This window comes from Crocodylus porosus, unplaced genomic scaffold (assembly GCF_001723895.1).
Source record: "Crocodylus porosus isolate Cpor-Errol unplaced genomic scaffold, CroPor_comp1, whole genome shotgun sequence".
NCBI classification, from domain to species: domain Eukaryota; kingdom Metazoa; phylum Chordata; order Crocodylia; family Crocodylidae; genus Crocodylus; species Crocodylus porosus.
Genome location: NW_017728928.1, coordinates 12,052,857 through 12,076,346, shown reverse-complemented (window position 1 = coordinate 12,076,346; position 23,490 = coordinate 12,052,857). Strand labels below are relative to the sequence as shown.

The following is a 23,490-nucleotide window of genomic DNA, read 5'->3' as shown; positions in this document are numbered from 1 at the left end:
CTCTGCTCTGCTCTCGCTGCCTCCCCCGAGCCGCGCGATCAAAGGCATTGCGGTGCCTGCCCCGGCTCTTCTTGCACCAACTTCGCGGCGGGCGGGGAGACCCCGGCCCGACCAGACCTGGCCGAGGAGGCACCGGGGTTGCAGCGCCGCCGGCCGGCCGGCGGAGCCGAGGAGGTGAGTGGGACCGAGCCCGAGAGGAAGGAGCCGGCGCGGGAGGCGCGGCCGCCCGAGCCCGACTTTCGTGCTTCTCCTTCTTGGGGCAGTCGCCTGGCGGGCGGCCCCTCCTCCGCGCCCAGCCCCGCGCGCTCCGGCTCAGCCTCCGGCGCCGCCGCGCGGGTTCGAGCCCAGGGAGCGCGACGTCGCGCCGCCGCCGCCTCAAGCCGGACTGAAGCGGTTCCAGTCACCCCTCAGGAGTCCCCTTTCCCTCCCAAAACCCGAGCCCGCTTCTTGGCCCCTGACCCCCTCATGGCCTCGAGCCAGGCGGCGCCTTGACCACCCCCACCTCCGCTTTCCCCCGCTGGGCAATGGGCTGAGGGCCTGCCCCGAAGAGGTCGGATGTGGCCTCCGCCCGGTGCCTCTCTCCGAGGTGTTTGGGGCAACAGCTTCTATTTCTTTGCCTTTCTGAGGGCAGCTCCCCCCGCCTCCAGCAGGCTGTGCTGGCTTTATAGCTGTGCAGCATCCTTGTTCTCCCCTTCTGTAACTCAACTCCTCTGCGCCGCTCTTTGCTTCAAGTTATTTGGTGAAGGAATATTTGGGATACCTGCGTCCTCCAGGTGAATTCCTGAGCGGGCGGCCGGGGTCTCCCCGCGCGGCGGGGGCTGCTTGTTGCCACGATGCGGCAGCGGGACGCATTCCAGGCCGCTGCCGGTGGGCACCACCTGGGCCGGGGGAGGAGGGAGAGAGGAGGATTACCTCCGAGGCTGCTGGAGGCGCGGACGGTTAACGCTTCGTTGCGCAGCATGGCGGACGCTCGGGAGTTACTTGGCGGAGTCCTGCGTGCGAGCGGGGTCGGAAGCTGTGCTCGGGGATCAGGCAGTTCCCCCGTCTTGGTCGATCTGACTCTTGAACCGGCTCCAGCGCTCACGTTTTTGGTCTCTGAAGTGAGGCCGGAGAAAGTCAGTGAATGGTGGGAATGAAACAAAGCGGCTTTTACGCCGGTGCAGTCAGTGAGACTCCAGAAGGGGATTGCTCGAGTCACTGTAACGTTTGTGTGAGGCAGGTCTCCGGGAGGATGGACTCGAGCATTAGATCTGAGCCGAGCGGTTGTAGTTTGATTTTAACTTGGTAGCTAGGAGAGGCCTGGCTTGGCATTGATGGAAGTGGGGAAGCAACAGGAAACCTGAATGGATGCCATCTTCCCCACTTCTGGTGCGCAAATCCAGAGCAACCGGGCTGCCCAGGACCTCAGCAGCTCTGCTAAACCCAAGGCCTGCCCAGGGAGATCCCATGGCTTTCCCTGAGTGCCTGGGCAAATGTGGCCCCTTTGGCGCAAAAAAGTGAGTTGGCTTTCAAGTGGCAGGGACGGACATTGTCCTGTCTCCTAATCTCTGGGGTTTGGCAACTCAGCAGCTGTCCCTAGATAACTTTTTTCCAGGGATTATTTATCCTGTATGTATAAGGGGGCTGGGGCTAAGGTGCAAAATAGTTTCTCTCCCCGTCCTGCCTCTTCGGTGTGCAGGTCCTACTGCATCCAGGGAGCACCTGAGATGTGGCATGGCTCTGCAAAAGCCCTGGGAGGTGCCGTTCTGGAACTAAATGGACCCAAGGTGTCTGGGTCACTGCTGTGCAGTCCAGTTTCCAGCAGGATGGAGAAAAGAGATCATTCTGATAGTTCCCCTTTCTCTTCCCATGGTTTCAGCTTGTCTTGTCAAGCAGCGACCTCCAATTGCTTAGAGGAAACAACACCCAGCTCTGTATAAACAGCTGAGGATGCTTCTCAAGAGCTTTAGGAAAGGGAGATCAAGGAGGAGGGCATGGCCCAAGTGACTAGGGGTGGAAACCAGAGCCTTTTCCCCTAGATCGCAGGCTCTAATCTGGCCTAGATCAGAACTGCTGGAGAAGTGTTGCTATTTGATGTCAGCTTGTATGAAACTTCCTTATCTGCTCTTCCATGCTCTTTTTCTCATGGTTTTGTGCGGGGGGGAAAGAAACTGGAACCTGAGCAAGGTCTGGAAATGTCCAGAGTGCAATCCTAAAATCTTGGTGTTAAGCTAGTGCGAATTCAGAGAGAAGGAGAAGTGGGGAGGGCCTCTAGTGAAGCAATGTGCTAGGGGGTAAAAGTGAGTGTGGTGGGGCTCCCACAGTGGGAGGGTTTAGGGGGAAAGCCCAGCATGTGAAACGAGACCTCTGCCCTCTTTCCAAGGGCCCTCTGCAGCTGGATGGAGACCCAGTCAGCCAGCAGGCATCTGGCTTGCTGGGGGCTGAGTTAAGTTTGATTCCCCCTTGCTCCTCTGGATACCATCATGCTGCCAGCTTGCGTTCAGCTCATTACCTGAGACAATGATCAGCCTGACAATGCTCGTGTGCTAATAACCTTAATCAGAAGCCCTCAAATCCCAGCGTGCTGGAGCTTCCCAATTAATTTTGAGGGCTGGTACGCACATTGGCACAGCGCGAGGGGCGTGGAAACATTCAGCGTGGTCCAAGTGGGTCTAACTAGGACCCAGAGGCTGAAATGGATTCATTGTAAATGGCCCCTAACAATGGCTTCCCGAGGAAAGGGCTGGACGCTCCATAATTGGGAACATCTTAAAACTCAACTGGGCATTATGTCCTCTAAGCTGGGTCACAGCACCTATTATGAGGACGCTCCTGGTGCAGGTCCTTCCTCTAGCCCTGTTAATGTGGGGATGGCCCAGCTTCTGCTCCTACTAAATATAGTCCAAGTAGTTATTCTTCACCATGGATGCAAAAGCAGAGACCTTTCACAGTCAGGCAAAGTAAATAGCCTTTGAAATCTGACTCTGTCGTTCATGTTTGCAGGTACTGGGAACGCTGCTCCAGCCTCTCCCCAAGGGCTCTGCCAGCGAGGCTCTGAGATTGCAGGCCAGAGAGCAGGGGCTGGCAGAGACGCAACGGTGAGGAATGCCGGAACGAGGGGGATAACGCAGACCAGCACGAGAGCGAGAGGATCTATAACTTCCAGATGGAAAGGAGCCACTAATCCCTTCGGGAAGGGCTGGGGGCTTAGCAGCGCGGTCCGGCCTAGCGAGGGAAGCAAAACACGACACCTTTGTCTCTGTGAGCTTTACGCATGTTCAGTTAAGAGGGCAAACTCTCCTGGCCCCCTCCTCCGGGCTGCCTGGCTTTGTCTCACAGGGCCCTGTTGCTGCCGGGAGTCAGTCCCCAAGCTCTGAACTATTTTTTTGTTTAATTGATTGCTTGTTCCTGAACCAGACTGCATCTCGGTCTCTGTTCCCCTTAAAAGGAAAGTGACTCCTGGCTGCGGTTGTTGTCATTAGCAGAGCACTCTTCTTCAAGATTTCTTTTTCTTTTTTTTATGTCCCGTGGAAACTTTAACTATCTCCTTTGCTGGGTTTTTCCTTCCATTCGAGTGTGCTTTGCGGAGTTGCGCACACACGCATGGCTGTATAAATCTGAGGGATTGGAGGACTTCTTCCTTTTGCTGTGCTGACGCTCTGACTTGTCCATGATGGGGCGAGAGCAGGAGATGATCCAGGCTGTGAAAAATGGGGATGTGCCTGGTGTGCAGAAACTGGTGGCCAAGGTCAAAGCCTCCAAGAGCAGTGAGTACCCTTGCCTGCCTCTTTACACAGCAGCGGGAAGCTAAGATTTGGGCACTGCTGCTTGCTGCCCCTCTTCCAAGCTCCTGTGAATTTAATGCTTGCTGAGGGGTCTTGGGGAGGGGGAGGAAGTGTAAATCCCAGTCCCAATCCTGGTGCCCTGGGCATGCATTGTACCCTGTTCACATGTTGGCATTGTGAATACTGGCTCTGGTATCCCAGCATGCTGGTTACTCGGTAGTTAGAGGCTGAGGATTTCGGATGAACTGATAAATGACACTGGTGGCAGCCTTTGGGCTGGAGGGTGGGGGGATAGTGAAAGGAAAGAAAGCAGCAGGGGAGTAGCAGGGGGGGCTGCTGCCATGAAGGGTCCTTCAGTTATTACCACTCATTCCTGGTTGTATTTATCTTGTGAAAAATTACCAGGCAAGCCAGTCAACTGGAACCAATTGTCAGGCCTTGAGATTCAGACTCTCAGTCTGGTAATGTTTAACCCTTCGGTCGGATCCTTCTCTTCCATGTATATTCTGAAAGATCAACTACAGGACTGAAGTCAGAATAGGCTTAAGGCCAGGTCTAGATTTAAGACTGGATACTGGCCAGGCTGTGATAAAAGGAGAGACCCTATCACTGCAGTGAAGATATGTCGGGGTCGATGGAGGCAGCAGTTATGCGCGTGCATTGTTAGCTTGTTGCACAGGATCCTAGTGGGTGGGCCGTGCAGCCTTTGAGGGGTTGAAAAGCTCTGGGAGGAAATGTGGAGGTGGCAATGGAAAAAGCAGGTGAGAGCTGGGTTGCTGTGTGCAACCGAGGCATAGGAAAGCCAGATCGCTGGGAGAGGGAAGGATTTAGCCACGTCCCTTCATATGAAGGAAGGCATGATCCAGACACGGCAAAGGGATGGAGTTCCCCAGTCAGAACTGCTTTGACCATGTATAAACTCTGCAGAGACCAGGGCATGAGAGATCGTGACCTGGTGAGGAAAGGAGAACAGCCCTGTGAGTTCTGGCCCCCGTGATGTGGAGACAGACAGACTGGAAGTTTCTGATGTTTGAGGAACTGGAGAAATAAAGGGACAGGGTGGCAAGGGGATGCCTATTGGCTTCTCTAGATCAGAGATCTGGTAGGGAAAGAATTGGAGTAAAAGGCGTTGAGGAGAGTGTGAGCTTCATTAAAACAGCAACCCCTGTGATAAAGTTGAGACCCTGAAGGTGTCTTATCCCTGATTCAGGTCCTTACTAGTTGTGAGGCTCTTCCTGAAGCAGATGGGACTTGAATGTGGGAGATGGGTCACATCCCAAGCATCTGAGGACACTGGTGTGTTGGATTAGGAGAAGAGAGATGGAACTAGCTAAAGGAACAGCTTGCAGAAAAGTCAACAGAAGCCAGGGGAGGGAGAGTGGAAAACGACCCAAGCTAATCTACTGTGTGAATAAGGAAGCCATTAGTGCGAATAAGTAAAACACGACAGTCTAAAGAAAGCACGTGAGAGATCTGAGCCAATGCCTGACTTCTGGTGTCTCTGACTTCAATGGCCTGGGTTGATTGTGGGGTGGAAGGGGGTAAAGAAACTGCACTGGATCTGCAGAGCCATCCTGCTGAAATCTTTCTTTAAGGTTCCTTTTAAAATGCTCCCCTTTTCCCAATCTGAAAGAATATGCATTTAAGCTGGATGCTGAGGTCATCTGAGGGGAATGGGAAAAGAAGAAAAGAGGAAAGTCAATACTGGGAAAGAAGGTCTTGGATCTGGTCCCCCTAGAAAGGGATTTGCATCAAAAACCCACCACCATCACCCGCACGCTACACAGCACTCTCTGCAGAGGAGCTGAGGATGGACCAGGCCAGGGATCTACAGCTGCCCGTTCAGTCCAGGAGGTAGTCTGCCCTAGACCAGGTCAAGGCACAGTGTGGAGGAAGCTCTCGCCCTCCTGCTGCCTGTGCTGTGAACACAAGACTCCAGCTGCCAGGTCTGTGCATTTGGCACTCCTTGCGCATGCAAAAGAATTCATGTGAAAGCTTCATAGGAGAAAAACTTTGTGGGGGGAGGGATAACGGAGAGTGACTTGGCAAGACGAGGAGCTGCTCAGGGCTGCATGCTCGGTGCCAGGAAATCCAGGGGAGTGAGGCTGGGGATTATAAAAACAAGGGGATCTACTTTGCTGGGTCAGACACTGCAAATCTGGAACTGGGAGAACGAGGCTGGGGGCAGAACGAGGCCAAAACCCTTAAAATCCATAACACCGGGCTGAAGGGCCCAAAACATTTTTGCACCTTGCACGGTGGTATGGACTACAAGTGAGGGAGAACTTCCAGGTCAGGACAACATCTGAGCAGAGCCCCACGTGGGGCATCCTGATTTCAGGCCAACTCGTCTCAAGGAAAAGAAGAAGGTTGCATTGCAGGGATGACCTGAATGACACAGGTTATTCTGAGGGTTTGGAGAAACTAGGTCTGCGCTCTCAAGAGAGAGAGGCGAGAAAGATATCTGGCTTTCTGACAGAGCATCCCCCAGTAATGTGGAGATGAGGAAGGGCTGAGAATCGGGACAGCCCTGATTCCTGTACATAGAGCAAGCAGCATATGGAGAAAATGGTGAGGTAGGAACTGGTGCCGCTGGCTTTAAAGGGGTATAACGTGCGATGGAGCAAGAGCAGCCTCATGCTGGGAGGGGTGGAGTTAGGTTGGCTTGTCCTTCTCCACCCTAGTACCTGAGTCACCTGGTGACTCTGTCTCAATCCACTGTAATTGGAAAATGTTGTGTGCTAACCTTGCTCTGCCTTCGCCACTTCCCTTGCTGCCAGTCTGGGGGGATTCAGCCCCAAGCAAAGTTGCTGGCTGGATAGATTGGTAGGAAGTTCCCACAGCTACATGAAGCTCGACCCCTTCATCAGAGAAGGCTTCTGCTCCCTATCGCTTGTGATTTCTCCCTTTCTCGCTTTCTTCCTGGCTACGACGCCATCTGAGCAGAACTTTCACTGCATTTGCTGCTCATTAAAGCGCCCTTCTGTATGACAGACTGAGATGCCGATTTTTTTTTTTTTTTTTTCTCTTTTAAATCCCTCTAAGAGTCCTTCTGCTGTCTCAGTGGATTCAGAGCTGCATCTCTGTGATTAGCCCTCGGGGATCTCCTGTGCCTAAAAAAAGTCACTGCACATAACCAAGAATCAAGCACAGTCCCAGCAGCAGGAACTTCAGGGACACGTCACTTAATATTCACCGTGCATCTTCTTGGTCGGTGCATGTCTTAGAAAATGTGGCTGCACAAATGGGTCACAGCACCTATTATTGAAAGGCCTTGGGAGGGCATTGGTAATGTTTCCCCTGCAAAAAAAAAAAAAAAAAGCAGAAGTGAGAGCACATCCATCCTGTGGCTAGACAGGGGAGGGCTCAGCAAGATATTATAAGGATGCCCTTTTCCATTGCTGCTTCTGCAGCGGGAGAGTTTCTCCCTCAAACCATACATGTCTGGGGAGAACCCAGGCCATGCTTTGTCAACCCCAGTGGGGTTGTCTGTCTAACCAGGAGTAGAAGAGTCCCTCTTTTTAATTTCCGTCTCCATCGCTGCCTCTCCTCCTCCAGCGTCTGAACAGTGCAGAGTTTAATTGAAATTGTTAAACGACCCGTCACGGCTTTGGCCTTTCTCCCTGGTGATCAATCACTTCCCTGGCTGGACGCGCTTGTTAACAATGAGCCAGTTGGTTGGGCTGGGGTGAGTGCCATAAAAAAAATAAAAATAAGGAGGCTGTGAGATTAGATTCCTAGGGGAGGAGATGGGCAGAACAATCAGGACTGTAGCCATTGTCCCTTGGAAAGGGCAAAGTTTTACAAACTCTGCAAGCCCCTTTCTGAGGGGGAAGGGAGAAAGCAGGCCTCTGATTCCAGTGCCTGTGCCCAGGTTCGAAGGGCATAAAAGAATCCCACCCTGACTAGCAAAGTTTGCACTCGCATAGTCTTGCTAAAACGCAGCCGCTTCTGAGATAAGTCAGACAACTATAAGGCAGCAGACTACCAAGCTGCAAGGCAGAGGAGCTGTTTTAGGCCAGGTCATGCTCTCAGGGAGACAGAACCTTAATATCCATGGGAAGTAGGCAGGACCCCACATTTCCACATGATGTCCAAAGGCATGAGGATTATAGATATTACTTACCTACTTCATGCGGGTGGGAGTGGAATCATGGGCACACAGTGCAGTGAGACCCTTGGTTGGAGGGGAGCAAGTTGGTATCAACTCTTAGGTATAAAGAGTTGAGTTGTCCCTGCTTGGATTGAACCCTTGGTTCCATGGGATCTGGATATTTTAAGCCCACTGGGACTTGCTGGGCTCTCAGACCTTGTGCGTTGCAAATGTTTCTAGCTAGGACACACAGCATCTCTTTCATCTTTCCTGGAGTCTTTCTCCGTTTTTTCCCCCTACCCTTGATATCCTGTGGCTGTGAGTTCCATGGTTTGTGCCGCATGTGGAAGCATCTCTTCTCAGTGGTTTTCAGCATTGTCACCTTGTCCTACCATCGTTTACAAGAGATGGGGAGAACAGAGCTCCCCCCCACCTTTTACCAAGCCATCCACTTTTCTACAGACTGGTGTTTCTCAGACTCGAGTCATGTAGCCTCTGTGTACCCCAGTCATTCCCTGGATAATAAAGCTGCAATGTTCATCTCTCCAGCCATGCTTAATCTCTGACTACCTATAGAACTTGTCTACATGTCTTCTTCCTCTTCCTCCACTTCTATTTTCTCTTTCCCTTCGGCTTTCCCATGCCTTCCTCTCACATGCTTTAGGAGTTGGCCTCCTGGGTTTCCTCCCTGGCTTTGGCATTGTGTGACCTTGGACAAGTCCCTTCAGATCCCCTGGCTTCAAGAGAAAACGCTTGACCTCCTCTGTGAAGTACTGATAGCCTTTCTTTCCGCAGGCTACAGCTGTGTGAAGCATTATTAAGTCACAGGGATCTCACTAATGTTTTGAGTGACTGTTTCCCAGTACACTGAAACTCCATTGCAGGAATGCACAGACCATGAATTCCCGTAGAAGGCCTGGGCTGGGTGGGAGGGGGAGAAATGAACTTTGCAGGCTTCTGTATTGGCTTCTTCCTGCTCATCACCCACTGCTTGCAGCAGAGTAAGTGCCTATGTGTGGCAAAGGGTGATTAAATTTTAGTCCTCCTTTCACATCCACACCCCCCACCATCCCTCCATCCCATCCTAGCCCCGCGCCTGCTATGGAGTTTGCTTGGCACGTTCTCTCCGTGTCGGGATCTCTGGCATCCCAGCTGCCTCCTGCAGTGGGCAGGGTCTTGCCAACAGAAGGAATGTATTCATCACGCCTACTACTTGCTGGAGTTGAGAGTTCAGCTATTTGAGCTGGGGATAGTTTTTAGCCCTCCTTTCCAACCCCTTTCTGGCTGTCAGGACAGAGGTGCAGGGAGCAGCATCAGAGCCTGCAAAAGGAATCAGTTTACTGTGACTATGATTTGGTGGTTGTTTTTTTTCCAAAAGCTGGCCTCTGACAGTTGTTATGCTTGGGAAAGAGCCATCACTGTCCTTGGCTAGTGGTGCCCGCAGCTGGGCTGCCTTTGATGGACCTCAAGTTAGCAAAGCTGTAGTTGTGCTCTGTTAGCACAAGGAGATAAGCCTGAAGCAGCAAAAAATAGAGTGAAGAGCAATAAGGGTATGAGTTGGGAATAGCCCGGCTGCCTGGGAGAAACCCCTCTCAAGTGGTCAGCATGTCCCTGGGTGGTTGGTAAGGGAGATCTGTGCTGCAGGTACCTGAGGTGCAGGAGGGGGAGTGCACCCCTGGTTAAACGCTGCTGGGGTACATGTAGATGGGGAAGAGGCTGGCAACCCATACAGAGGCTTCCCTTCCTGTTAGTGCAGGAATTCAGCTGCCAGCAATGGAGGGCAGGAAAGGAGCAGCCTAACCTGGTGTCAAAAGTAGGACTGGAGCTTGACTTTGAGTAGGTCAGGCTGCACCTGGGCACCATGCCAGCCTGCCTGTGGCCCTGCAGGGGAGGAGCACGTCACTGGCACGTTCACACTGATTATAGTACTGCTGGGCCCCATCTAGATCCTGTCCACACTCCCATGAGGCAGCCAAGAGCTCCTCTCCCAGAGAGAGGGACCAGACCCCACTCTGTCACGAGCCCTTCTGCAACCTGCCCAGTGAATAAACAGGCCAGGGATGAGCAGCCAGCATCGCACTGCCCCAGACTAGGTGGTGGTGGGACTAATTTGGGCCACTGCAGTAGCCTGAACCCAGCATTTGCTATGTTTGGGGCAAGATCACTGTATGTCTCCTATATCCCATACGTGCTCTGCAGTGCCATCTCACTCCCCTCGATGGTTTCTCTTTCCCTGCACTGTTTATCAAATGCCAGAAGTCCTGGCTGATAGGAAAGGAAGGGCTAGTTCAGCGAAGCAGCTCTACAATGTGTCCCTGCCCTGATTCCTTATAATACCAGGATATGGGCTTCATCCTTCCCTTCACGGACCCAAGCCTTGCTGTGTGGCAGAGCCTGGGGGCCATGCATGGGCTGGCTGAGCTTCCTGGGGCCAGGGCAGGTGCACTCAATTAGAGCATGGGGTTAGCCAGTGGTGCAAAGAGATCAGGTGGCACAGCCCACGGCAGAGTCACATGTCCCTAAAAGTTGCATTGACACTAGCCTGCAAGCCTGGTCATTGATCTCTTGGAGGGGCTGTGCCAACGTGGGGGAGGCAGGAAGAGCTTATCCTGAGTGTGGGCAGCTGCTCAGCTACACAGGATCACTCGCTGGCCACGTTCTGCCTGGACTCTCTCTCTCTCTCAGCTGTGCTGGATCCCTGGTGTGAGCCAGTATCTAGCAGCACAATGCCACAGGCTGGGCTGGGGGGAAGTTGGGGGCTCCTGTCACTTGGGTGTTTCTAAGCACCTCCTGCAGACACAGCTACAGCCACTGGCTAAGCTGGACGGAAACCTTCCCTCCCTTTCCCCAAGAGCCAGGCCAACGGACGGGCCCCGAATGCAGTGTGGATGCTGATAGCTCAAAGTCAGGCTGAGGGGAAGGCTCGAGCCTGTCGGAGTCTCCTTGTGACAAGAACAGCCGCTCCTGTAATGAGGACAGACCTCCTGAGGCCTGAGCATGGAGGGATGGCAAGAACTAGATTGCCTCCTCTGTGCTCCCCATGACTGTCTGGTGGGCAAAGGGGTATGCGTGGGTAACCAGAGTGGGGTTTGCAGGTGATGTTGGCAAGGCTGCCAGCTAAATGCTGCTTAGGAGGACATGCAGCCTGTGAGCACCACAGACTTAACAGCATGCCCGGCCCAGCACGGGCAGGAGGCTGGCCATTGGGGTGGAAGGATGCAGTTTTCTCCAGGTACTTCAGCAGCCTGTAAGGCAGTGAAAGAAGGCAGAGAGGTCTGGGAAGATGAAGCAGCTAGGCTCACAAGCCAGAAGTCTCCTGGGATGTTAGGCTTTTACCTGGCTGTTCCCTATCTCCCCAGTTCATTTGTAAGAGGGTGGGGCAGCGGGGCCAGGACTGAGTCATCTCTTTTCTGCAGAGTCCAATCACCTTTCCCCCATTGAGGGCTGGGGGCAGTTTGGAGGTCTGGGTACCCCTGAGAAAAGCATTTGCATAACAAAGCAGTTGTCCAAACCCCCCTGTGTTATCTGGTCCCCTCACCACAACCTCACCACGGCCCTGCTAGCCATCCCATGCATAGTGCTACTGCCCCTCTTCTTCCTGTAGCCTGGCCAGCTCACCCCCACTCCACCTGCAAAAAGCAGCGCTGGCTCCCAAGAGGCAGCTCAGACCTGTCCCTCCCAAACCCTTCCATGCCTTCACTCCAGCCCTCCAGACAGGCACGTGCAAGAAAAGTCAGCCTTGAAAAGTAGGTCCAATGTGACTTGTCCAAGGCCTGGCATGATGCAGTGGCAGAGCTAGGGGTAGAGCCCAGGTCTCCCAACGTGGGCAGTGCTCCATGTGCCAGTGTGCACAGGAGGAAGATCAGCAGGCCTCATCAGAGAGCTCCTCTTCCCTCCAGGTAGAGCTGCTCCCCTCAGCAGTTTTAGCTGCATCTCTAATATATGTTCCTCCCTGCCTATCTCAGCTAACACAAGCCCCAGTCTAGTGACTGCCAAGATGGCTAAAAACCACAAGAGTGGGGTTGACAGGCAGCTGCCAGACACTGACAGGGTTGGGGTGATGCAGCTGGAAGCCTTAATGATGGAGCTGTGTCCCTCATTCACATTTGTTATAGAAGCATCTCATGCCGGAGCCCCAGGCAGCAATCCAGGCAGCAATCCAAAGCTGTTGTAATGAGATCGGTATTTGGAAGCAGTGACCCTCAGACCACAGCTCCTGAGCCACAACTGGCCCTTCCACTTACTGCCCGTGACGTGTTAGCCAAGATTTTTATGCAAGGATTGAGTCTGTTGTTCCTGCAATCATGAATAATGCACTACCTGCCTTGCTCAGCCGTGGAACAAGCACGGTGTTTCCCAGCTGGAAGTGTTTTGCCACAGTTCACCTGGGTGGCTCTCGACTTAGTCCGGACTGAGTGTTACGGGCCTACTCTATCATCTAAGTTCATGAACTGTGCACGGATTCTCATGCGTGTTAAGTTTCCCCCCAGGGGACCATGGGCTGAATGCTGCTCACAGCTCCCCTGGTCTAATGCCAGAGATTTCAGATCAGAATTTGGCCTAAAGTCTTATCCAGGGAATAGGCTTGATATTCCAATGGGTCTTTTCCCATTCTAGTTCTCGTGCTCCTTGGTTAGGGATGTGGTTAGGCAGTGACAGCAGTCACTCCCTGATTAACATGCAACTGTGTTTCCATCGTAAGCTGTAATTTTTTGTCTTCAGCTCAGCCCAAAGAGGCTTATTCACCTCACAGTTGGTTTTTGAGATTTGAGGCTGAGAATTGACTCAGAAAAGGGATTTCTGATTCATGGCTTCTTGCTTGTGAAGTTCACCCTTAACTTTGCCCTTCATGGCTTTCTAAGGTACTTGAAAGGAAACGTTCACCCAAAGCACTGATCTGCAGCTGCAACCTTCTCTCCAATTAGCTAACAGTTTTATGTGTGGAAATAAGTATGCTTGCCATCGCTGGCCCTCAAGTGTGGGTTAGACCCTGCCGGGATAGCATCTGAAGCAATTTCCACACTGCGATGTCTCATCCTTCCAGACAGCGGTAAGCTGTTGATCCTTCTTTCTCACCTGGGCTCTGGAAGTCAGATTGCAGCCAACAGCCTTTGGGCTCCACTCAGATTTTGGTGTCTCCGCTGCTCTTGCAGCCTTGTGGCTTCTCAGAGTTTTTCCCTTCCTTTTTCTGGAGCTGCTCAGTCATCCACTGCATTTACTTTCTGCTAACCAAGAAAAAAAAGTCACTAGACACTCAAGAAACTTGCTTTCTTCTCTTCCCTGACAGTTGTGCAGATTTGGAGCTCTCCAGCAATGCCCTAGAAAGACTATCTAGGGCGCCCTACCAGGATCATCCGCCTCTTACTCTGTTGGCGGAGGAGACCTCCTTCAAAGGGGCCTGTCTTCCAGCTCCCTCTGTGCCCCCAACCCCCCCCCCACTTCCCATCATCATCTTTCTTCAATGGTTCAGTGGGACCTGCCAAGGGCACCTGCCCACGTGCATCTACAGCCTGATCCAAATCCCATTGGACTCAAAGGGAAATATTCCTATTGACTGCAGTGGGCTTTGGACCAGACTCTCCAACAGGATGCCTAACAGAAGGTGCCTACAGGGGCAGGGGGAGTGGGACATGCATCGCAGGAAGAGGGTGCTGGATGGCAATGTCTTGGCCTGCGTGCCTGTCCCAGCTCATAGATTCTCATAGTGGAGCTTCATGCTGCTCTGCACGTATGACCCCATCTTGGTTGCCTTGCGAGTCTTGGTGAGGCCAAAGAGAGTAGAGCGACCCAGACTTGTCCCTGCCTCCCCACGCACCCCCTCTCCTCCATGCCAGCATTTGGGGAGGGGAGCGGGGCCTCCGCTCTCACATCAGGTTCTATTTTATTATTGAATTCCAGACTTGATTGACAGCACCTCCTGAGGAAGATGGTTTCCATCTGGACCAGGGGGTCTGGAATGTGCTGGGCAGGGTCCCCAGCCCTCCTCCGGGGGAGCCTTGGAAGAGTTAAATACGCTGAGTCTTTTTTTTGTGCCGAGTTTTGTTTTTAAAAGAGCCCAGCCTGCCCTGGCCCGATGCCAGGCCTGGAGCCGCTGGCGGCAAAATCCAGCATGAAAGTATGAAAGCGCAAAAAAAACACCTTCCCTGGCTCTCCAAGCCGGCCGGGGAGGGAGGGCAGGGGCTGCACCCCAGAGGTGCAGGACAGCCAAGCAGGGTCCCCCACGGCTGATCCCCACGGAGATGCAGGGGCTCGCTTAGAGTTGGGCTGCTCGTGCAGTATGGCTCTTGCCTGCCTCTGTAGGTGTCCCAGTGATTCACAGACCTGTCTGGAGATGCCCGATGCCTCCCGGCAATGACTCTGGTGGAGCAGCCTAATCTCCTGGCAGAGGGTTAGATTGTATCATCCTGATCCAGGGTTTACAGGGATGCCAAGTGATGGTGCGGCTCACGTGGCAAGCCAGGGTGTGTGCGCTCGGGGCTGTTGGCAGCCAGGCATAAAGGCTTGCATTGCAAGCCAACACCATTTGATGGAGAGATAAAGGAGCAGGACTTTCTACTGTGAATGCTTTGCTTGGGTACCAAGGATCCTACGGGTGCTAGGGCATCGTGCAGGTGCAGAGCTGTGGTCTGTAAAGTCCTGCCGCAGTCTCTGCTTCGCAGCCTTCAGTCGCTCTGTGTAGCTCATGTGCAGACGAACAGGCTGGTTGTTAGCCTGAGCTCTTGCCCGGCTGTCCCAGCAACTGTGCTATCAAGTGTGCAACTTTCTTCGAGACAGTGATGTCCTGAGTAGGGGCAGCAGCAGCTGCAGAGCAGGTGATAGGTCACGTAGTGACTGGCCCCTGAGGCAAAACCCTGCCTTTGGGGACGGAAGAGCTCCCGCAGTTTCCTAGCACTGCCCTTCACCTCCGCTTATGGGTGCTGTTATCTCGCGGGAGTTGCATCATGGGTTTTTGGCTCGCTCCTCTGCTGTCGCAACAAGTCAACAAGCGTGTGGCATAATGCCTCCATGATTTTGCGAGGAGCTGCCTGTGTGTGTACACAACAGCGGGAGGGGAAGTGGGCCTCAAGGACTTCTGATCTGTAACCACGCAGGCTCCAACCCTTGAACTCCTGGGCAGTCTGGGAGCCTCGCACCCTCCTCCCCTGGCCTGCCTCGCACCCGCCTCCATGGTAGTGTGAGCCTGTGGGATGCCTCCTGCAGAGCAGGGGAGATGGGAGGCTGCCAGGCTGGCACTGCCACTGGTATTCCCTTCTCCTGTAGCAGCACCGACATGAGAAGGGAATACCAGTGGCAAGGAAGCCATCCTGGCCGATGTGCACAGGCTCTTACAAGGGGCACTCCCATCCTATTGCCTTGCTGTTCTCACCTCTGCTCTCTCCCTTGCTCCCTCCTCCAGAAACTCGGAGAGGTGGTTCCCAAGCCCATTTATCCTCTTTGCAGAGAGGCAGGAAGTGGACTGTGAATTGGGAAACCCGGGGTCTGCATCTCTGCCCCTGCCTGGCTTTGTGATGCAGCATGAGTCGCTTTTCCTCCGGTGGCCTCCCCATCCCCACCTGCATGCTCAGGGTGATGCTTAACGTGAGAGGCAGATTATGAAGCACCTTGAGGTCATCTGCTAGGAGATGCTATTGATGTGAAGAGCAGCGCAGGTTGCAGGACTTTGTTTCTGGCCTACGACTCCTTCCTCCCTTTCTGCTCCTCCCTCTGTGCCTCTTATCTCCTCTGAGCCACACCTGTCCAGTCCCTTCCCAATCCCTCTCTGCAGCTTCTTTTCTCCCTGTCCTGCTGGTGGCCCTCCAGTGTCTCAGCCCCCAGCACAGCCCTTTCATTTCAGCTTCTGCATCTAGGAGAACTCCCTAAGCCCTGCACGTGTCAGTCTCCCTGATTCTTGGCTCCGGTGCCGTGCCTCCAAGCATCCTGCTCCACCCTCCGGTTAGGCTATCCTGAGTCATCTGCTCTCCCGAAGGACATGTGTGGGACATGCTCAGCGCTCACCAAAATTACTTTAATGCTGGGAGTGTCTCGTCACAAGGAGACAAGTAAACAGAGGGTGCTATTTGTGCGCCCTTGGTAGTGCACGCTCCTGCTTGCTGCTGTCCTGTAGGCTGAGAAGAGGCCTCGTGATCTTGAACTTGTGTACTGCTTCCCTCCGAAGTGGGCCAGAGTTCTCCTATGCGTGTTGACTAATGATTACCTAGGAAGGGAGCTGTTTATCCTCTGAACTGCATGTGCTCTCCATGGGGAAACACTGGTGCTGCAGCAATCAGGGCAGAGAGAGCTGCTAACCGAGGCATTGTAACTTGGTCCTTTGGCTCTATCTGCAGTCACCTAAGTTAAAATGCCCTGGTGTTCCTGGCTTGGAAAGAGTTAAATGGGTTGATACGACACCGCAGGGCAGGGGGCTGGGTGTCCTCCCTGGACAAAAGGAAGGCAAGGAAGAGGAGAAGATCCAGGGTGTAGGCTGACTAGGGCGAGAGTCATAGGCCTGGCCAGTGCTGTTGGGAAAGCTGGAGCTGAACTCTACCACGCTGCTGTTTGGGCCCTTTGTTAATAGATCCAGGAAGGGGGCAAGGTACTTACCACGCATGATGCTTGGGCTTTGTATGAGGACAGTTTGGGAAAGGCTTCTGTATACAGCTTGGCTGTGGAGACATCACTCCTGGCACCAAACCTCTGGGTCCAGATGCTTTGGGCAAGACCCAGAGCTGCAGCCAGCTGCAGGAGCACATCTAGCTTTCAGTCTGTGCCAGCGTCACCTCTACTATGCTAAAGCCTTTCCAAAGAGACTTGCTGAGCCCCAGCTACTGCCAGAAAAGGACTAGCACAGAGAGTGTGGTCTCAGTGGGGTGCTGAAGCCTGGCCATGAAGTATCTGGAGCCATGTCGAGGCTTCTGCTTGTGGCACATTCCTCCCTGTGTGGTTATATCTTGTGTCTCACAAAAGCCGATGGACCCAAGCCACATCCTTTTGACAGCCTCACAGCTCCTTCTGTAGCAGAGGCGGCTCAGCTGTAACCTCCCTGACCCCCATCCCTTTAGGTACAGACCTGATGTTTTGGCCCTCTAGCACAGGGGTAGGCAACCCCTGGCATGCAAAGGCATTTTGCTTGGCACATGCACCTTGGGGTGGACAGCAGGGGAGCCACAAGGGGCCTGATCCTTGTTGTGGCAGTGCAACCCCAGCCCTTTCCCCACTGCCTGCCTCAAGGTGCACATGCACCCGCTGCCGGCAATGAGCCAGGCTGGGGTTCTGCAGGCAGCTTTTTGCAGCCTCCCTGTTACCTGCTACGAGCAGCCTGGGCTTCGTGGCAAGCAGCAAGGGTCTGCCCAGAGCCTGGGCTGGTTGTGGCAGGAAGCCAGGAGGCTGCAAGTGGCTGCACTGGGGTCCGTGGAGCCCTGGTCTCATTCATTGTAGGCAGCGGGTGCACATGTGCCTTGGGACGGATGTATGGGAAGGGGCCAGGGCTGCACTGCCACAACAAGCATCAGGGCCTTTACAGCTCCCCTGCCACCCAGCCCTGGCATGTCAACATCTTGCAAGTCGTTTTTGGCACTCTGCCCAAACATGTTGCTGACCTGTGGCCTAGCAGGAGCCAAGGTGACTAAGGCATACATAGCACTGGCCTATTTGCTGCATAGGTTTGCTGTCCATTTGGCAAGGGATAGGGTTTCAGAGGCAGATGCAGAAGAGGCTGCTCCCTAGACCAGACTCCCCACCCTTCAGGGCCCCTATGTTCTTGCAGTGCAGTGCAGCCCATTGTAGCATTGCCCTGCTCCAGTTGGAGCTCCAGTCCAGATGTGGAGCCCGGCTGTGAGGAGGTGCCAGTGCCCATTTGCACATGTCTGTGTGTGTGCCTAGAGACGCTCTCCTTTGAGCTTGAGCTCAGCCCCAGGAAGGGAGCGTGCCGTTTCCTTGTGTGCTGACAGCTCTCTGAGCTAATGCTCTATTTCTCCCCAGTAACCTCATAGCTCTGTGTCTCGGAGCATCTGTTTCCTTGTCTATATTTAGCTGCGCTCGCTGGGCCGCACATGGAGGGGTGTCTCGGAGTTACTGCTGTGTTCTTGTCACCCCGAGTCTGGACTCCAGGCAGGGAGTTTCTGGCCCCCGCCCCCATCCCATGTGTTATGTCTGTGCTCCATCCACGCTGCATCGCAGAAGCTTGGACCTCTCCGCTCTAAGCACCGCCAGCCTGAAGCCCTGAGAATCATGAGCCGGGTTTCTTTGTCTCCAGCTAGTTGTCTCTAAGCCGAACGCTAACTGCCTGCTCCCAGGTGTAGCCTGGGTCGTGGCCTCAGTCTGACCGTGCTGGTGAATGGGAGATGGTGCTCTGCTCTGACCACTTCGTCGTTGCCCAGAGAGCCAGCCAGCAGCTCTGCTTGTGCTTCCTTCTGCAGATTGCTCATGCCCCATCCCAGCCTGCAGTGGGGGGGGGGATTTGTGCAACTTCCAGTGCTTGGTCTGTGAAACCCCCTTTTTAGAGACATCCAAGAGAGCTTGGCCAGAGTGGGGACAGGCAGTCAGACGACCCCTCTGCCCGTGTGGCGGGTGTGAGTGCCCTCTGCTCACTGATGCCAGGTGGAAAGCAGCTTATCGGGTGAGCAGGACTGCAGAGCTGCGATTCTTACATGGTGCAGGGAGGTGAAAGGTAGGTACCCGATGGGCCCTGCTGGCTCCCTGCTGTCCCACCCCTGGTCCTCCCCACCCCCAGCCCAGAGGATGCCGCTCTTCTTTCCACTTGTACTCAGCAGTTTTGCCTTGCTAAGCTCCCAAACCCAGCCCCCTCATCCGACTCGACTCGGGCTTGCCGGGGCTGTTTTCAACAAGCACCTTCACTACTCCCCAAAAGTGTAAACAGATCAGGTTCCTGGCAGGGGAGCCAGACAGGCCTCAGCTTGAGTCCCGTTGCCTTTGTGTTGGGTTGGCATAGGTGAGGTGGGAGGAAAGAGGGGCAGGGCTCCTTGAAACCCTCCTTGGGTGTTTGTAGCCCAGTGAGGAGATGCAGCCCTCAGGGGGGAGGACCTGGTCCAGACTTTCTGAGACCCACCTCCAGGCAGGGGTGGAGGAGGGTGCAGCCCAGCAATCACAGAGAGGGACTAGGGTTTGGGCCTGATCCTGCCACCAACTTGCCCAGTAACCGTGATTCAGTGGGTCGTGCCGACCAGTTCTGGGAGCCCCCAGGATCAAAAGGGCTGTGGAAGGGCAGGGCTTGCTTTGGGCCACAGTTTGGGAGAGAAAGGTTCAGCTTACTAAAGGGATTTATCCCGCCAGCGAGCTGGGCTGGATGAAAGGCAGGGCCACACTGACTAGCCAGTTATGCCTCACAGGCTCAGGACTTTTGTTGGCCTGGGCTGAGCTTGGGTCCGTTGTGTGCGGCTCTGCTGGTCTGCAGCTGGACTGGAGGGGAGGGTGCAGGGGCCAGGCACCTTCAAAGGGAGGTGTTGGGTTGCCACCAGCTGCTTCCCGGGAGCGCAGCAGAGTCCTCACAGCTTCCCAGCTGCTGGCAGAGGACGAAGGCATGAGATGCTGTTTGCAGCTTAGGCCAAATTCTTCTTTACCTTTTGGTGCCAGCCTGCCCAGCCCTCCAGCGTGTTCACTTGGCTTGAACTCCCTCACACAGCAGGAACAAACAGATCCCTCCTTTTTCTTTCTGGTGGCTTTTCTTCCTCCTTTGCACTAAAGATTTTGAAAAGAGGTTCCCTCCTCCCCTCTCTGTCTGAGTCGGCATTTGCGGCATCTCCCAGGGTCCCACCTCCCGAGCCAGCCTGCTGCTGGTTGGGGAACCCTTGGCTGTTCCCAGAAACACTGCTGAGAAATGGGGATGTGCAGGGTCATTTGCTGAAGTGCATTTTTGGTATCAGGAAGGAATGTTACCCCTTGGCCAAGTTGGTATAGACTGGGGGATGATTGCCTGCCACTGTAGCAGGGGGCATAACACTCTATCGGGGATCTCTTGACTGTAGATTAACAACCTGGGGTTTCCTGAGTGTCGGTACTCTGCTCTGAAGGGTGGTGAGGTGTTGTAGAAATACAGTTGCCCTAGTAGACCGTGTTCCCGTCTCTCTCCCTCCCCACAGCTGCATGTGAGTGGGTCTGGTAAGCTGCTGGGAATTAGTCAGATCTGAGTTTAGCGTGGGGTGGGGAGGGGTCCAGGCTCCCCCGTGTCCCACCAGAGCCATGTTCTGAAGTCTCCGACCTGCGTGTAAATCAGCAGCTGTCTATTATGTGGTATTCATTGGGGGTGGGGGTCCCCTCCCACTTCAGCTGGTCTCTCGGCAGCTGTCAGCCCTTCCTCATGCTTCCTACAGATGGCCGGCTCAGGATACAGCATATGGAACAGTAAAACTGGGGCTGGACAATGAGAGGAACCCAATAACATCTCTCTCCTCCCCCTCCCCAAGACAGCAGGTGTTTGGCAGGAAGGAGGAAGGGAGGCTCCGCGGGTCCCAGAATAACTCGGCCAATGCAGCGCCATGCCTTGAAGGTGCCGAGAGAGAAGGCTGCGGGGGAGTGTGAAAGCTGGGGGGTTGTGGAGAGATGGGAGGTAGAGCAGGACCATGGGGCCTGTCTGATCCATAGCCCATTGCAGCAGAGGGGAAGCCTTTCAACAGGCTCTGAGTCACGCCCTCGAGCTGGCAGGAGGGAGCTTCGCTCTCAGCCGGCCGTGAGCCGCATACGGGATGGTAACAAGGAGAAGTAAGTGGCACTTAGCTCCTTTCTTGGTGGTCCAGTCAGTTCTAGAGCCATCGCCGGTTCCACATCCCACCATGGTAAGAAAGAGGGTTCCTTGCCCCAAAACCCACTTCGCTGAGAAATCCCAGTCCTCTGGTGTTAATCAAATCCTACTTCTTTCCAAAACTCAGTCTCATCCAAAATCACTGCTGCCCCACCATAAGTGCAGAGGGTGGATCCAAGAGGCAGGAGTTCCAGCTGCGCATTTCCGAGCCAAAATTCCCCGGAGATTGGGGTGTTTAGATGTGGAGTTTTGCTTCATTCCAGGAGGGAGATAGGGGCCAAGGGATAAGAGCCTGGATCCAGATTTGCCCATGGAATGGAACCGCTGTGATCTGAGGTTTGGTTCAACCCGGTCACTAACTGCAGCCTGCGGCCCGTGGTTGCCTGAAGCTGGATACAGAAAATAAGCTGCCTGTTGTTTTATGTGGGTGCCACTAAGAAGGAGAGGGAGCAGCAGCCTCCCTGTTGCAGGTGAGTTTGCTAGGAAGGAAGAGGAATCCTACCTTTCACATGGGAGTCCCTTTGTAAACCGCCTTTTCCCAACACAGGAGGATCCTGGCTGCACATTCCTGAGCCAGGCTGGCTGCAAGGAGGATAAACCCCAGGGAAGTCAGAGTTCAGGAAAGGCATCTGTGAGGTATTTTTAAACACTTGTGACTTCAAACCCCGTCAGCAATGCTGCTGGCTGGGAGCAGTGGTTTGAGGTTAGCCCGCAGTCCCAGACACTGTGTTATGTGCAGGACAGTGGCTGCTGAGAGGGGTGATTTCAGGAAAATTTGGCTCCTGGGTCCCAGGTGCTCCAGCACTCAGGCCAGGCACCCAAGAAAGAGAGAGATTTAATGCCAGTACTTAGCCACTGGCCTGTTGTGTGACCACAAACAAGTTGCTTCACCTCTCCATGCTTGTTCCCTTCGAATCCTGTGTCTGTCTTGCCTCTGTTTAAACTGCCCAGGACAGGAATGGTCTCCTACCCTGTGTATTCAATGCCCTGGCTCAGCAGAGCCCTGATCTCTGCCAGAGCTTCCAGAGGAGACTATACCATGGATGCTGCTGCTGATCATAGCTTCATCTGGGCAAAGCACGGGACATGCCAGGCAATCCTCCATGCACCACAGGGCAGCAGGTAAGGATCGGTGCCCTCCATCTATAAACTGGGAGGTACAGAGAAAGGTACCTGAGGCTGCATAGCAAGGTCGTGTCAGAGCTACAGTTAAAACTCTGAGGTCCTGGCTTCTAGTCTGGGAGCCTCTTTCATTCTCTGGGAACGTTACCCTCTCGTCATGCGGATCTGGGCTGAGGTTCCCTGCTGCCAACAGGACCTTATGCTGATTTTGCAACCCCAGCTAGCAGATGCCAAGAGCTTCAGAGCCATGCCCACCCTGTCTGCCCTTAACTTCCTAGTGCTGTGCCTGGGGCCTGCTTACTTAAAGGTGCGACTACAGCTTGAGCTTTTGTCTTTTGTTTCATAGATATCAGCAATGGGATTAGGCCCAGAGCGCTCAGCAAAGCTGTCCTTGGGTTCAGCCTCAGTTTTTCCTGTTATAATTTTATCCATTGTTCCTGGCTAGACCCACAAAATAACAATCCCCCCCCTTTAAATGTAAAAATCCTTCAGCTAACTACAGACCAGTGGTTCTCAACCTTGTTAGGCTCAAGGCAGCCCTCAGCAACAGCCAACCCTTCACTTTCCCTAATTGTTTTGACTGTGCAAAACTAATAGGGCAAATCTTCTGTTGCAAAGCACTCCCAAAGGCCACAGCAGGGCAGAATGGTTTTGACACGGTGGGTTTCTATTTAAAATCTGCAGATTTGTCTTGTGAATTATGTGTAGGTATGGCACCCTGGTTGAGAATCACTTCTATAAACTGTTATGTCCCCACACAGCCTTCCAAGGCATTACTTAGCCCCACTAGACTTATTGAATGCTCTTGATCTTCCCTAGTAAGCCAGTCTCTCCAGCTCCCTGCTATTTTCTGTTGCTCAGCTCTGAAATCCTTCCATATAGCCAGGCTCTTTCCAGCAACAAGGGTCCCCGAGCTGCGAATGCGATGACTCTGTGTGTGGTAGTAGCAGAGCTGTGTCTCTCCCTGTACCGGGCTGCTTAGCCTCTGTTTATGCAGCCCCGTCCTATGGTGGCCTTTTCTAAAATTGCCGATTTCATTGCTCACTCCTGCCACCTCTTCTGTTCCCCTCTCTGCAAAGCCTCTCAGCATCCTGCCTGCCCTGCTTCTTCCTCCCGTTGAATAGCGGCCTGTCGGATTAATTTTCCCCCCAGATGCTGTAGTTTGCAATTTTCCCAACCTGAATCTGCTTCTGTTTATTCTCTGCTGTGTTCCTAATCTCCGTAAGTCCCTTTGTATTATTTCTGTGGCCTCGTCAACGTCCCAATCGCCTCCCTGTTTAGCATCATCTGCTGATTATATTAACGCATCATTTACTCCGTCTCACATTAATGAAAACAAAATCAGCCCCAGCACTGACCCTTGCAGTGCCCCGCTGGACATAGCACCTGCACCTGGGTCCTTTGAGGCACAGCAGCACCCGAACCTCCCAGCCTGCTCTCTAAGCTGTTGGGCAGCTCAGATCCAAGCCGATCCAAATGGGTGTCAAGGGGTTTTGTTGAGGTCAAAGCTTTGTTACTGCTCTGTGCTACTTGTGGATTGTGGCTCTGCTGACCCTCAGGCTACCTGGGGATTTCTGTCTCTTGTGGCTGGGCCCTGGGGGGCACAGGGTGGACCAGATACGGGCAGGTAGCTTCTCACACTGTATGTCCAGTGAAGTGGCCTTTAACCTGTGAGGAGGGAGTTGCGCTGGTTGTTAGATCCTTTGTCTTATCGCACTGATCTCTTCCTGCCCCGGGAGGTGTCCTGTCCTTTCAGAAGCATGGGGGAAATGGAAAAG

General features: G+C 53.8%; 2 protein-coding genes across 7 annotated transcripts in view; one reads left to right on the top strand and one right to left on the bottom strand.

Moving 5' to 3' along the window:
- LOC109315217 (melanin-concentrating hormone receptor 1-like) overlaps positions 1-2,464 on the bottom strand; it is a 32,209-nt gene extending 29,745 nt beyond the window's left edge. The window contains exons 1-2 of the mRNA XM_019542813.1: positions 2,459-2,464; positions 761-878 (exon numbers count right to left, since the gene is read on the bottom strand). Of these exons, the coding sequence (XP_019398358.1) occupies positions 761-878; positions 2,459-2,464 (124 nt within the window). The remainder of the gene's footprint in view (positions 1-760; positions 879-2,458) is intronic.
- The window catches only part of CASKIN2 (CASK interacting protein 2), a 58,553-nt gene continuing 35,128 nt past the window's right edge, over positions 66-23,490 (top strand). For 3 of the 6 annotated variants that reach the window (XR_002102418.1, XM_019542546.1, XM_019542545.1), the window contains exons 1-2: positions 67-174; positions 2,983-3,746. Coding sequence is in view for 5 of the 6 variants with exons in the window: in XM_019542546.1 (XP_019398091.1) it covers positions 3,650-3,746 (97 nt within the window). In the remaining variant the exon portion in view is untranslated. Of the gene's footprint in view, positions 175-2,982; positions 3,747-23,490 lie in introns of all 6 variants that reach the window. The other 3 variants (XM_019542550.1, XM_019542549.1, XM_019542548.1) reach the window with 2 other exon arrangements.